This window comes from Xiphophorus maculatus, chromosome 8 (genome assembly GCF_002775205.1).
Source record: "Xiphophorus maculatus strain JP 163 A chromosome 8, X_maculatus-5.0-male, whole genome shotgun sequence".
In the NCBI taxonomy this organism is placed as follows: Eukaryota; Metazoa; Chordata; class Actinopteri; order Cyprinodontiformes; family Poeciliidae; genus Xiphophorus; species Xiphophorus maculatus.
The window spans coordinates 12604256-12618804 of record NC_036450.1 but is presented as its reverse complement, the minus strand read 5'-3'; the positions used below and the strand labels follow the sequence as shown (position 1 = coordinate 12618804).

The 14549-nt window shown below is 35.6% G+C and overlaps 2 protein-coding genes across 2 annotated transcripts; both read right to left on the bottom strand.

Annotated features, from left to right (window-relative positions):
- Positions 1–534: 534 nt before the first annotated feature.
- On the bottom strand, positions 535–1760 carry LOC102227108 (liver-expressed antimicrobial peptide 2-like). The gene is made up of 3 exons (XM_005810019.3): positions 1492–1760; positions 1231–1370; positions 535–942 (listed from the first exon to the last, which is right to left on the bottom strand). The coding sequence occupies exons 1-3, from the start codon at positions 1555–1557 to the stop codon at positions 921–923; spliced, it is 228 nt and encodes a 75-aa protein (XP_005810076.1). The 5' UTR covers positions 1558–1760; the 3' UTR covers positions 535–920.
- Positions 1761–2129: 369 nt separating this feature from the next.
- On the bottom strand, positions 2130–13138 carry LOC102226850 (lysosome membrane protein 2-like). The gene is made up of 11 exons (XM_005810018.2): positions 12909–13138; positions 12279–12436; positions 11408–11552; positions 10835–11118; positions 8858–8977; positions 8055–8233; positions 7838–7956; positions 5556–5629; positions 4466–4517; positions 3706–3858; positions 2130–3403 (listed from the first exon to the last, which is right to left on the bottom strand). Exons 1-11 carry the CDS (start codon positions 13029–13031, stop codon positions 3365–3367), a joined length of 1446 nt encoding a protein of 481 aa, XP_005810075.1. The 5' UTR covers positions 13032–13138; the 3' UTR covers positions 2130–3364.
- Between the last annotated feature and the right edge of the window lie 1411 nt (positions 13139–14549).

Sequence of the window (14549 nt, the reverse complement as noted above, 5' to 3'; positions counted from 1 at the left end):
TGAACCGGAGAGCTCCTTCAGTCACAGACTGCAGCATCCCAGATGCTCAAAATAGCATTATTGAAGGTCCTTCCTCCAAGTATCTGTTAGACTCTATAACAATCTCTACTCCAAACAAACTCAATAAGTGTTTACATACTTTTACTCATAAATAACATCTCTGCTTGTATTCTACATTTTTGTTTTTCTGCAGTTTTTATGTTTCATAAATTGCAATTAGAATGTTGTATTTTTTAATGCACATTATATTTACATGCACATTATGATTTTTTTGTGGCACATCCCTCAGATAAAAGTGAACTGTTTCTGATAGCTGCACAGTGTTTTTATGTTGTAATCCTCAAAAATATTATATTCTTAATCTTGTTTTTATAGATATAGTTTTTGGATATTTTTATTCTATTCTAGTTCATACCTGGTAGCCTAGAAAGGCGCTACCTAACATAATCTGGAAAACACGTACCATGAAACGCATAGGGATAGATTTGTATCAAAGAATAATTAGCTTGTTCTTTTTATTTAAAAACCGGCAAGAACTGTGGGAGTATTTTAATTTGCTGTAACATTGAAAAAAATGTACAAGCTCTTGAAAAAGGTAGAGTGTATTTGAATATTTACAAAGTTTACAAAATATACAAATAAATATATTAGAGGAACAACATGTGCCAATAAATTCAGAGCTCACAAACTGAGGGTGAACGTTTGTATTTTCTTATCAAACATACATTCAGATTACACAACCAGCCCAGTGATGAGGCTGATGGTGGCAAAGGTTCCTCCATAAAGGCTCCTATTTAAAATAAAAACAAAAGAAACTTCCTTCACATCTTTTAGTTTGACCATATTAGAGGAGGAATTTCGCATAGGTGGCTCCATTTGTTTCAGAGTTGTGGTTGTGGGTCTGTTGTTCAGATGGAGTGTCAGAAGGAACAAATGTTTCTCCTGCAAAGATAAGCAGAAACGTAATTACAACTTGAACTTTGACTTAGACTTTTATCACGCCATGCAAAATGCATGTGGACACATCAAAAAACCCTCACAGAAATGTGATCACATTCAGATGTATAAATCAGATTAAGGATTCCTTTCTCCTTTAAATGTCATATTTGCTTTCAAAAACAGCTGGAAACGGAAGGGGTACACGCTCACATTCAGTATCACCGGGTGGTGAAAGTGGTGAATAAAAATCATTCAAGTAGAGGATTATTGAACTTCACAATTCAGTTTTACCTGCAGTGGTTTGTGCCACACTCTGAAGGATCTCTGCAGCTAGCTCCAACAGGTTTCAGACTGTTCCAGCGCCACAGTAGCGATCGCTTTGTCCTCTGGATCAGAGTGTCCCAGTTGTCAGGAACAGGTACTGAGTTGACCTGCAAAAGTAAATATTTGACCATTTAGAATCTCTTTTATTGATTTATTTATTTTTTTTAAATCCGATACAAAAATTATTCATTGTTAACTTTAAAAATCATAACAGGCATCTCAACCCACCTGAGTGAGACATATAAGGGACAGAAAAACAGAAATGATGATGACTTTTTCCTGAAGCGTCCTCATGCTGTTTGCAGATGAAGCTTGCGGAAGATGCAGCTTTCCAGGCTTTCTTTGACGTCTCCTGTTCCTTGTATTAAATGCTTTAATTGGGTTGGGGAGGAGTTAACCTCTAAGTAATTCACTCAATACATTTGTTACTGTAAAGGTGGACGTTTGGCAGAACCGGTGGCCTGAGTCAGAGTCAGTGATCCTCAAGCACTTATCAGTTTTATAATGACAACCAAAGTCAAAGTTTATCTGGAAGCATCCAAAGTATCCAAAGTACACTTTAATCTGGTAATGTAGGACAAGTCCACGTCAGGGGTAATATAAACCTTAAAGGGGCTGCACAGTTTCTGCTAAGTAGATTTTAATGAAAAATGTCCAGAAATGTATGAGTAAATTGTTTTTCAGATAATATCTATCTCAATATCTACTTCAGCTTAGCTAATGCATTAATCAAAAAATGTATGACTTATTTCTGGTGGAAATAAAAGAAGATTATATTTAGCAATTCATCTAATTTTCACTTCAAGTTACCACTTCTCGTTTCCATGTCACTGAAAAATGTACCAAACAATATTGTCGACATAAACTGACGATATTTGAATCAGTTTATTGGTCATGACGAATAACAAGACAAGATGCCAATAACACATACGGCCTGTTCTGTGAATTTAATCAGTGATTACATATTATGTTTAGACTGCTAAGTAGTAGTGCAAACAGTCTCTTACATAAACAGCACAAAACACCAACATCAACTGTTAGTAAATGGTGACATTTATATTAAAGAAATTTCACAATAATTTTATGATGTTGAATAGAATCAACCAATTTTTTAAACAAATAAGCAACTTTGAAAGTCTCAGCCCTGCAGGACTACAGCAATTCTCAAGCAACTTAACATTTCAAATAGAAAACAAACTTAAAAATACATCAGATATAACACTTCCATAAAACCTTTTGTACACTCCTTTTAGCAAAATCCCCAAGAAGCATCATAAAATAAAATCAATACACAGTGTTGAATTGAGCAGGATAAAAAACCTTTTAACCTTTCCATGCCAACACATTCGCAGCAGATAAAAACCATCCCTTTATCCTCGAGAAGCAGTACTGTTTGGGGTTTATTTCACGCATCGTTTTAAAGCAAGTAAATCCCTATAATGATAACTCTTTAAGAAACTAACAAATTTGAGCATTGTCGTTGAATAAACAACAAATGACTTTTGAAGCCTTTTTTTAATAAAACACCTTTCATTTACAAAAACATACTCATTACTTTAACCTTTCAGTGGTCAGTATATTTGCACATGTTTGTAGTTAACACAAAACCATAAAACATTTTTTTTTCTGAAATCGGCATCTCATAGGAGGCAGCTGATTTGTCGATACATGAAAGTAGCAAACACTTTCAGGTACCATTTATAGCATATTTATGCACAAATATAGCAATGTATATTTGTGGAGATATAAATATACATTACAAATAAATGCAACTACCCATTGCATTTATTTGCAATGAAGAATAATAATTAGGTTTAATACTGCTCAGTTCTGCTTAGTTTCATTTGCAACCCCATAATTAGTGGTTAGAAAAATAAGATTTAATTGAAAAGAGAGCAGTTTAAGCAACATTACAGCATGAAAACAAACAACTTAAGTGCTTGTTATAAACACACAAAATTCCTGAAAGCATTTAGATATTGAAAAGATGAGATTCTGGTTATGAGTGGCTGCCTAAAGGTTAGGAGTCTAGATGTCAGATTATTTTATTCTAACGTTATGCCAGTAACACCATGATCGCCCTCATAAGTTCTGCTTGGTGCTACGATGAGATCAGGGGCTGACGTTCTGCTTCAGTGCTCTGAAAAACAGCACACATTGCAGAATTTGTGAGCAAACAACAAACTGTTAACATACAGAGTTAGTTATTCGGCGTTTGATAATTGTGATGTCTGCTAAACAAGTATTCAGTGTTTCTGAATTGCTACAATTTTGTTTATTTTTTAATTGCAAACCACCAGACAGGAGTTTTTGCACCCAACTCCACTACTCCTGATTTCCAGATTTGTAATTTATTTGATCATATAAATAAATTTAAACAAGACCATTCTATTACCTCTTGCGATGACACAACTGCATTGACTGTTTGCAGTGCTAACTCACCTCTGGGACTTTCTGTCGACACATCAGCAACATAAAGATTCCTCCCAGGATGATGCCAAGAGCAATCACAAGAAATGGAATATTCTCCACCACGTTCTTCTGGATATTAACACTCTGCAGCTTCTTGGCTGATGCATCGTCAATAAGAGCGCTCTGGTGGTCAGTTGAAGGTAAAACAATAGAAAATCTTTACATTTCCATAACAGTAAACTAATTATTCAGATAATACAATGAGTAAACGAGGTTCACTGAAAAAAAGCAAACGCCTAAGTTAAAAGTTTATGCAAAGTGAAAACATAACTATAATTAAGCATAATATTGTCTTGAGGTGTATTCCTTACAACACTAATAAAACTGACTGATGGAATTTTTCTTCTTTCAAAAGTTCACCCCAAATTAAATTTCAAATTACTTCCCCACATTGGATTCAACAGAAATGAAGTTATGGAAGTAAATCTCATTGTAGCAGCTGTTTTATGTTTGGTTAATTCAAAAATGAAAGGAGCCGGTCACTACTTCAATTCTTAGGAAATCAGTGGCAAACGCTGAACATTACATTGATAATAAGATTATTATAATTAGAAATCATTTTTGTAAGTTCAAGGTTGATAATCAAAGTAATTAAATACAACCATGAAACACAATAAACTATAAAACAGAGTAACTGTCTTTCAAATAGTTCCTAAACTAATATTAATTAAACTAGATTTCTATTCAATTACTCCAAATACCATGCTGGAGTTAGAAAGTGTGTTTTTACCTCGTTGAGATACACCACAGGGAAAACCACTGTCCTCACATTTCCTGTTTCACTGAAAGAGAAGGAAAATATATATATATATATACATACAGAGACGAGGGTGATTTTGTTCCCATGTCCAAAGTGTGAAAAAAAGAGAAAATGTAACAGTTAAGTAAAAAGATAGCCAAGTGGCAAAAGTTGCCAAAATGATATGACCAATGAAAGCTTAAACTTATGGAGCAATACTCCATAACACAATGCCTTCCCAAGATACAAGTAGTGATACTTAAGTCCAGTTCCAATCTGAGACCAAACCAACAAAGAAGATTTACATCAATATTTGTTCAGTAACTAGAGAGGATTGAAGTAGACGACGAAATAGGTTTTTATTTCTCATCCATTGAGCAATAAAAGTCATAACATTGGTCAGTAACAATGTTCTGACCAACATTGTTACTGATTCTGAGTCTGCCAACGTCTGTGTTCCCAGACCACATACTGTATGTTAACAAGCTTCGCATGTGTAAAAAAACAGCTGCATTAAACGGAAGCAGCTACATCACCTTTTACCCTGAAAAAATTAATTTCAAGCTAATTTGAATTAATAAAGGATATTTTTCAGTGTATCTTTAAATATAATTTAAACTTAGGGACGTTATCTCCTCAACTTTCTGAATGACACCGGTGTCTTCATGGACCCATCGGCTGCCGTCTAAGCAGGGAGGGTTTTTGAGGGTGACAGCTAAGGGGTTAAGAGATTTACAAAGCACAGAGGACTTCTACATATTTAAATATAATGTTTGCATGTTGAACAGCTGAAACAGAAAAAGTGGCGAGAGAGAAGAAAAAACAGGAAAGTTCTGAAATGATCCCACAGCTGCTTCTATCAGATGTCATATAGACTCATAAACAAGTCTGTCCAAAAGTCCACTAATCATGATGATGGTGGCAAAACTGCTTCTTATCTTACTGGCAGACGGCTCCTCCCAGCTATGAATAATCATTCAGGTGTGATGATTTTATCAAAAGTCAGCATGAAGAACATTGTAGTAACTCAACATCTAGTGAGTCATAAGTGACAGACAGCTAAAGGAAGTGAGTGGATTACCTGAAGCGTGCAATTTTCTCCACATAGACATTGATCTGGACACGTTTGGCTGCCTGTAGGATGATTCCCGTCAGCTGTAAAAACACAATCAGAATTTGTCAGGAGGACATGGAAGAGACAATTAATGCTTATTATTATATCTACAGGGTGAAGACGCATTTTTTTATTAAAATTCAAATTTTTTTCAGACTCAGTTTCCCAGAAATACCACTCTTTTATGTAATAGTTAAAGTATGAATACAATAGTTCACTACAAATGTATGCCAGAGATTACGCTTTAACTGAGAATCAGAAAATACTACAACAGGGAAAACAGGGAGTGAGCAGGAGGAAGGGAAGAAAGAATAAATGAATTAAAGATCAATAGATCCACAAATGGATGGATGGATGAAAAGAGAATCAGAGACAAGTGGGCTGATGGGTCCATCTTATTGGCAATGTAACAACAAATAAAGTCAAGTAAGAACAATAATGTATGTACGCTTTTTGGCTTCCACACTTATCCAGATCTGGAAATGGAAATTCTATAATTTTCCCAATTGTATATTAATCCTTGAAGAGTAATCTTTGAAAATGTATGTCTAATTATTATTTCTTTTAAATATTTGCTATTTCTACAAACTGTTCTCCATTGTGTTGTAATTTTTTTGCTTTACATTATAAAGGTTGGTTGGCAGACAAGAGAAGTAAAACCATCAGATAACAGATTTCTCTAATATATATTTATAATGATAAGTTGAGGCTCAAACCAGCAACCTTGTGATTAAATGACAACCACCATACATCTTGAGCAGCAAGCACCTCAATGTTTCAGTCTTTCATAGGAAAAACAGCTTCATGGCTCTGAATGTTCACAGGACTTTGAACAAGGATTCAAGTACAGAAAGGAGGCCAAACAGGGAATAAACAGTAAGTTGTTTACAGAGTTCAGACGTGCAACTCGCACTATAAAAGCTTATGTCACAGTTACGTGCAGGTTTCCTTTGCTTTATGCCTGTGCATGAATATGCATTTTTCATTTAGCAGATCTGAAACTTTGCATCAGTGAAGAAATGAATAAAATTAAATCAGAATAACTCTCTAAAAACTGAACATGAAAAGCAGTAGTGACAAAAAGGAAGCTACGCAAGATGCCAAAAAAAACATTTTAAATCAGACCAATTTTTTGTCACATAGTTTGGTTGTGTAACCAGACAAAAGTTCACATTTTAGAGAAGGTCACACTTCTATTTTTAGAAGTCATGCTTCTATTTTTAAGAAATATTGGTCAATGTCCCTTGATAGCTTTGTAACTAAAAATGTTTGTAGAACTTTGTACTAGTAGATTATTTCTGACAAATTTGCATTGGTCTCTCTGATAAAATCCCATTAAAACACATTAAAATTTGCAATTGGAACATGACAAAACAATACGAGTACTTCTGTGAGGTACTGTATACCTGCAATGTTTCCTGCCTTATTTACATGCAATACCCACTAAATCTATAAATTTCCTCAGCTTACAGGTAGGTATATTTTCTTGTTCTAAAATTGTTTTTCTACCCCAAGTCCCACTAGGTTATTACAATACAAAAAGCTGATATCACCTATCAGAGTTTATCTTTGGTGACAGGTTCGTACCAAGTACCACTACTTTAATTTTTAACCAGTTTCAAGGCTCACAGTAAACAAGCTGATGCAAAACTGAGATATTTCACCACCCAGTGTTATCATTTTGTACTGCACACAGGGCCGAGTTTAAAAGGATGTGGGCCCCTGAGCTGGAGACAGTTTTACTGCCATATCCACTAAGGAAAAGTTATTTTACAAAGGCAGATTGTGTCAGATTAAGAGGTAATCCTATACATAAACTGGGTATGAACTGATAATACCAACTGATGAAGGTAGGTTTAATATGTCACTTGGCCAGTAGCTCCATGTTGTTCCCAAAAATAAAAATACTATAACTTCATTATTTTCTTAAATATTTGAGAACTGCTATATTCTTAAAAATCCCTAAATCCCATTTATATTATTACAACTCACCTGTAATGGGCTTATGACTCTTACATAAAAGTACAATGTTTTCAAAACACACATTTAATTTAAAAATTAATAAATAAAAAATATAAAACATAAACACCTGCTTGCCCTGGGCTACTGAACCTGTAAGCACGTATTAAAAACAAATGTATTAAAGAAAGATACTCTATTAAAGACTGCATTGTATGTATATTGTATGTAAGCGGTAAGTAAAAAAATACAGTGTGCCATATGTTCAGTTAAATAAAGTTAACTCGTACTGGATTGATATCGATGGCAGTCTGATGCTCGTCCTTATTGGGCCTCATCCCAAACACATCCTGCACAAATTTCTCATCAGCCTGGTAGAAGTGCGGTGAGGACATGATGATGGGAGCCCCTAAACACCACCAAGATAAGATTATGGAAGCAGATTATAATTAACCAAATTTAATCAAGAACCGAGACTCCATATAATTGATGGCAAAACTGCATCACCTTGTTTACACATGCTGACATTGAGCAGGCCTGAGCCGAGGCAGTTTCCAGAAGGAACACAGAAGCCTGCGTTGGCCGGGTTCACAGTCATATTGGCGAAAACTTCGAAGGGGGGAACGAAGCGATAGCCAGGGATATTCTTCACAGTCACGTCATTGGTGTATATGGCATACAACGACCTTGAAAACAATAATCACACGCTGGGTCGTCTTTGGTGGCAGAGATAATTATATAAAACTGATATGCAGCACAGAGGAACAACTGCATTTATTTTGCACATTCAGGTTTTCAGGAAATCAGCTTAGAGTACAACAGGTTTTACAATAACGTTCACATGCATATTGGCACTTATTGTTTTAGTAAACAAGCTAAGCAGGTTGTAGGCCCACATGTTGCACCTGTTGGGGTTAAACAAAGCATTAATTAGAAGGTGCCAAGAATTGTGCTGCACATAAACACTTCCTCTTACTGATCTGAACTAACTCAAGATGAACTGGTATTCTTAATTCTTAATCCAATCCTCACACCAAGATAACACTGTGGATAATAAGGCTTATGATGTCTAAAGAGGGAAACATTTTACTAAATGTCTTTAGTCAACAATGGGGTCAGAGGTTAAAACCAGATATGCTGCATGAGTAGAATGGGTCATGAGGGAAAGCAGAAGCTATTTTTTATACAGAAATGGAAACATGAAAATGAAAATTACTTAAAGATGCACAGTTAATTAAATAAAAAAAAATATATATATATATATTGTTTTATATATTTTAAAAATCAAATTTGCTGTGTCAGCACCTCACCTGCACAGGTCAGAGGAGAACATGTGGAGGACTTCATTCTTACTGATGATTGGGTGGAAAGAGGCTCCGTTGGTTCCATTTATCATATTGCACTCGTCAGACGTCCACCAATCCAAAGAGCTGCATTCACAATCCAAATGTTTATTTTTATTATTTTTCACTGTAATGTTTTGTCATTTCAGAGGTTAAAACAATTTGGAGCTCTTAGACAGCCTGACCCTACACTAAGAAGGGTTAACATACATACAGCACCCTCTGCTATAACTGGCGCATCTAGCAAAGATGTATGAAACTCACCTAAATAAATGAATATTTTATGGCAGCAAAATTCCAATTCCAGTAAAATAAATGTAACCGAAATATTTACTTTTAATTTTATAAAGTTGATCAGTGTCCAGAAACATTTAACAAGTAATCCATGGGGTAAATGTAATGTGATGGGCCAGTTTCTCTTAGCAAGTTTTTTTTTTTATTTAAAAAAGTACTGACCTATAAAAGAAGCAACAGCTGCATATTTTACAACTGCTGGAACATTACAAACAAGGCTGTAGGAAGAATAACGTTTTTTTTGCCACTATGTAAAGTAAGAAAGACGATAAAGGAGGCACAAACATATTTATGTGATGATTCTGATCCACTCCAATTGTGCAATTGGAGAAATACTAGAGACAAAGGGCGGAGGTTGAAGATGTCTTGCTACACTATGACTGGGTACGTTATTTTTCCGTGCCATCAGCATCTCATTTTATTTATTCTTTTTTTCACCATAAGGGTCAAATTAACAGCTTAAACTATTGCATTCTTTGAGGAAAGTGAAGCATCTGCAGTGTGGTGTGAAATTAAGTTACTAATGTGTTGATTGTAAAATAATGGATATGTGGGATTTAGATGAAAGAGCTAGGGCGCTCATGTGGAAGATATTCTGGAGATCAAATTGTGTACTCAAAACGACATTCAAGCTTAAATGGGGTTTTAGGAGAAACTTGAGTGTTATTTTCTTATGTCTTCCAACGTATGTGTAAAGGGTATGTGTAAAACAAAGGATGAATGTGGAAAATAATCTTCATTACAAAATGTAAAGCATAGTAAGAATCTGCGGGTCTCTTCCTTTTCTGATCCTGGGAACCTTGCTAAGATTGCACAGTACCATAGACTTTAACATTTCAGAACTTTTTATGCATAAATTATGTGGCTTCTGACAGATCATTGAAAATAGATCATTGTTTGAGATTTCAGCACAATACTAAACTAAAAAAAAAACAAAAAAATCAATACCAGACAGAAAATAAACCGTCTTCTATGGCCCTTTCAGTCACCAGACCTAAATCCTCTGAAAAAATGTTAAATAATGGGCTGAGCTGGTGAGAGGATTGCATAACAGAGCACCAAAGACTCTGGACAATTCAGACATATTTTTCAAATAAATTAGTCAATGCTCCCTCCCTCTTTCTGTCTGTATGTTTAAAACTTGTGCAGTGATATAGAAGACAAAAGGCTGCCTGCTGGCAAAAGAGGAGGGAGGTTAAACAAAGCAATAATAAGAAGGTGCCAATAATTGTGCTGTACATGAGTGCATACAAAAAAACCCCAAAACAACAATTATTTCTAAACTAAATAAATGCACTTAAATTTAGGTTAGATTTTTCAGGGTGAGATTAAGCTACTATAATAATAATAATAAAGAAAGTTAGTGCTGTAAATGTTTTGAGATGATAAACTCAATATATATCGCACTGGAGAACAACAGCTGTTTTCACTCAAATGACCCACTTCGTTTAATACAGTCAACAACCTTAAGATTAGTGACAGATTAACTATGGAGACAATGTGGAAAAAAATAGCTGGAAATGGAATTGTAGAAAAAGTAGTTGGATACGTATTATTGGATCATAACTTGTTTATTTAAACCTCAGTGGATTCATTGGTTTACTGATAGATGACTAATTGTTGAACTAAAATAAAAAACAAAGTCTCTACCTTTTCCCATTCCATGTGTCCACTCTAGCAAAGTCCTGGTAGTTTTGCTGACCAGTAAAGAAAGTATATTCTCCATCATTTGAAGCATTCGTCTTATAGAAAAGTCCAAAAAAGTCGTCCAGCTCAGGAGAAAACATTTTGAGAGCTTTGAGAAGGCCGTCTTCATATCCCCATAGTAGCTCTCCCACAGTGTGGGTGGTGAACAGGCCGATACCAGCGGATCGCATGTAGGCGGAGATCAGATTGGCTACTAACGCACTGTCCTTAAATCTTTCCATTACTGTCTATTAGAGAAAAAGTAGAAAAATTAATGAAAACATCTTTGAATATTCCCTTCAGCACGCTTGTAAAGGAAAGTAAAGGTTTAATTTTCACTACAGGTAAAAAAAACTGCTATATAATAAAGATTTTTTTTTTACGCAAGTGATTTGTTGTTTCTAAAGTTAGGTTTTTTCCTCTAATTTAAAAAATACATACAATCTGCAGATATTTTCATGTAACCAAATTACTGCACAAACAAAATATTCCTAGTATATTTTTTTCAAAAAACAAGAGGGGATTTCTTGAACTCACCAAAGCAGGGATGTTAACCGTCCTGATGAGGTCACTTTCAGGACCTCGGGACATGTTGCGCTCAAAAATGTACGTTTTAGGATTGACTGATGCAACTCTTGTGCCGTTTTCCTGGAAGACCACGTCCTCCATGGGCCGATATTCTCTGTGTTATGAAAAATTAGACAGACATATCACATTATGGTTGCAGTTTGAGGCCAAATAAATGGTAATACCTTCAGGCTGCATTCTAAGCTTTAGCTATAGTGTCATGCAAAATATTCATATTCCTTGTACTCATACACATTTTCCAGTATTTCCGTGTTAGATTAACAGAAAGTAGTGTAGAGGTATAAAGTCGCCTGAGTCAATATTTTGTAGAACTACCTTTCACTGTAGTTACACTTGCATGTTTTTTAGTATGTTTCTACATTAAACCAGACACACGTAGAAAGCAAATAAAACCCTGACTAGAAGTAAACATTGTTTCCCTAGACAGGTTTCTTTGAATTTTGCTACAACAATTGGTAGGAATTATTGAATCTAAAGGAAGAGAAACAAAATGTTACAGACTGCGGTGAACTTTCTTTCACTTAATTGCTTGTTGCTTTCCGTTTCCTGGCAGTTCTTTGCTTTCAACTTGTCTTCTTGTAAAGCACGTGCTTATAAAAGACTATCATTTTTGGTCAACCAATCAAATAGAACTTATTTTAAAGTTTAACAACTCAAGGGACTTATAAAATCATTGCTCCATTTCCTCTTTCTCTCCTATCTATAGTTAGAGATAAAAGTCTGTTTTGGGTATTTGTGTATAATGTTTTATTATTACCATTTCTCAACTTTTATACTTTACCCTGGTGAAATAAATGACAAAACTAAGCCATCTTCGCACCTGTATGTGTAAGGTCCAATCTCAGTCACAGCTGGTCTTTCCCCACTCATGACCTCAGCTGGGTTCGTCAGATTGAAGAAGTAAAACTGCATGTAGATCGGAGCAGGAGGATCAACCCAAACCTCAAAGGCCTCTGTTCCATTTCTCAAGACTACTTCCTAAGCGGGACAAAGGGCAGTGGATGAAATGATCTGACCATGGATGAATGATCTGCACATGATGAATTGCTCTCGTCACATGACAAGGAAAGAGTGAAAATATCCTTATCACCATCAGGTGTGCATGAACAGTTAGCATGATGTGAAACACTGAATCCTGTTAAAACTCGTGAGCTGCGATGCTGTCATTAATCAACATTAGAACGTCTTACGTACAGAATCAGTCTTAGAATTAACAAGCACACAAAGTTTAAATATTACTAAATGAAACTGATTAAATGCGTGCAGCATTAGCCGTAACACAATTGCCCATAGCTTTTAAAAGTATTGCAGTATAAATTAGCTAAATAAAGCACAAACACACTGACAGTCATTTTTCGCAAATCTACTGTTTACAAAGACATGCGTGAGTTAGTCAACCTAGGTCTAATGTTAAGCTAAAAACAAGCATGAGCCTATTTTAACTCCTTACCGTTTTAACCTTCGACTGTAGGAAATTTGGAAACGCGTTGGATAAAACTAAAGATATCCCCACGATCAGCATTAGCAAAGAGGACGCCCCGATGATGTAGATTAAACATGGTTTCAGCAGCATATTGTGGCAGCAGAGGAAAAATTATTAGAGAGTGAGAAGAGAAGCCAGTGACGGAGCTGTTTTTGTTTTGGATCGGAAAAAGCTCCTTTCCCAGTAGGAACCGAAATGAAAGTTGCTCTGATTACCACTTCCGGTTTCGTCGACAGTTGCCGGTGTTCCTTTCGATCATTCGGGCGTCGTGATCACATTGCAGCAACTCCATTAAATGTGTTTGATAAATGTCACATTTTAGCAAAAGATGTAACATTTTTTGTGGTTTTTAGTGATGGAAGAAAACTTTATCCTTTTTTAGTAACTGCTGACAGTAGAAGCAAAACAAGGTTAGTGTTCATCTTGAGTTCGAGCACTCTTTGTTTCCAATCCTGACCACACCTTTATTCTGCGGTTTGTCGTGTTTAATGACAAACCATCCCTTCCGCTCAAGTAGTCAAGCCTCCCACACGCTTTCTCCCTAAACTGTCATGTATTTGACTCCAATTCCAATCCAATCTGGCTTGTTTAGCCGATCCTACTGAAGAAAGATACCTGCCCAGTATTATGCTTCACTGTGCTTTTTCTACTTGTTTGTTGACCAGAAAGTTTGTTGTTCATGGCCTGACCTGTCACTTTAGCTGAATGTTCATGTCTTGCTGGTTTGCATTGAGCCACACTTTCTATTTTTACATGATTTTTTTTGAATGTATTTGTTTTTATTACAAGGTCAGATTAATAAGATTTCTGTAAAAATGCCATGTTAGCCAGAAGGCTACTTTTCACGGTGGCGCCTCACCGGTGGTAAAAGTCACCCTAAAGCAGTGGTTCTCAAACTTTTTTCAGTGATGTACCCCCTTAAAAATATATTTTTAGTCAAGTACCCCCTGACACTGGCAAAACATTTTTGGAACAAAAAAGAGGTACAGTGCCGTCTTTTTCACTTTATCTATACTTTCAGCAGCATTGCTGCTATGCTTTAGCCACGTCTCCATAGTTACAGTGTAATCATGATAACGACAGGTCGTTGACGAGTGCCCTGGGTCCGTGGGTCAAACTAACTTGGTGGGGTTTTGGTTTTATTTTAAAGGATATTGAAACTAAATACTGAATATAAAATACAGTGCATGAACACACATTTATATTTTATCAAACTTTTTACAAAATAATTTTTCCCAAGACTTATTATGAGGAGCCTACTGATTTTTTAAAGATATTTTGAAAAGCTTCACGTACCCCCTGCAGTACCTCCACGTACCCCCAGGGGTACGCGTACCCCCATTTGAGAACCACTGCCCTAAAGGAATAAGAGTTTAGATTGTACAGCATTCCCTGAGACAAAGCTTCATGTTTTTTGCAAAACAAACTTAAACCTTTTTAAAAGGACTACAGAAGTACATGGTGACTTCTGAAAGATTTTTGTTGAACATACATTTTCAGCTTTTTATGTTATAAAAACATTTGCAATGACTAAACATTTTATGTTGGTCTATTACATAATATCCTGCAAAATACATCGAGGGTTGTGGTTGACGTTGATGTAACAAA

What these genes read in the sequence shown, in the direction of transcription:
- LOC102227108 (XM_005810019.3), bottom strand. Translation starts at nt 1,557, where the DNA reads ATGAGGACGCTTCAGGAAAAAGTCATCATCATTTCTGTTTTTCTGTCC. An exon ending in CCCTTATATGTCTCACTCAG is followed by an intron (nt 1,371 to 1,491) that starts GTGGGTTGAGAT and finishes TTACTTTTGCAG; the next exon opens with GTCAACTCAGTACCTGTTCC. An exon ending in TGTGGCACAAACCACTGCAG is followed by an intron (nt 943 to 1,230) that starts GTAAAACTGAAT and finishes TTATCTTTGCAG; the next exon opens with GAGAAACATTTGTTCCTTCT.
- LOC102226850 (XM_005810018.2), bottom strand. Translation starts at nt 13,031, where the DNA reads ATGCTGCTGAAACCATGTTTAATCTACATCATCGGGGCGTCCTCTTTG. An exon ending in TACAGTCGAAGGTTAAAACG is followed by an intron (nt 12,437 to 12,908) that starts GTAAGGAGTTAA and finishes TGTCCCGCTTAG; the next exon opens with GAAGTAGTCTTGAGAAATGG. An exon ending in GAGAAAATTGCACGCTTCAG is followed by an intron (nt 4,518 to 5,555) that starts GTAATCCACTCA and finishes CTTCTCTTTCAG; the next exon opens with TGAAACAGGAAATGTGAGGA.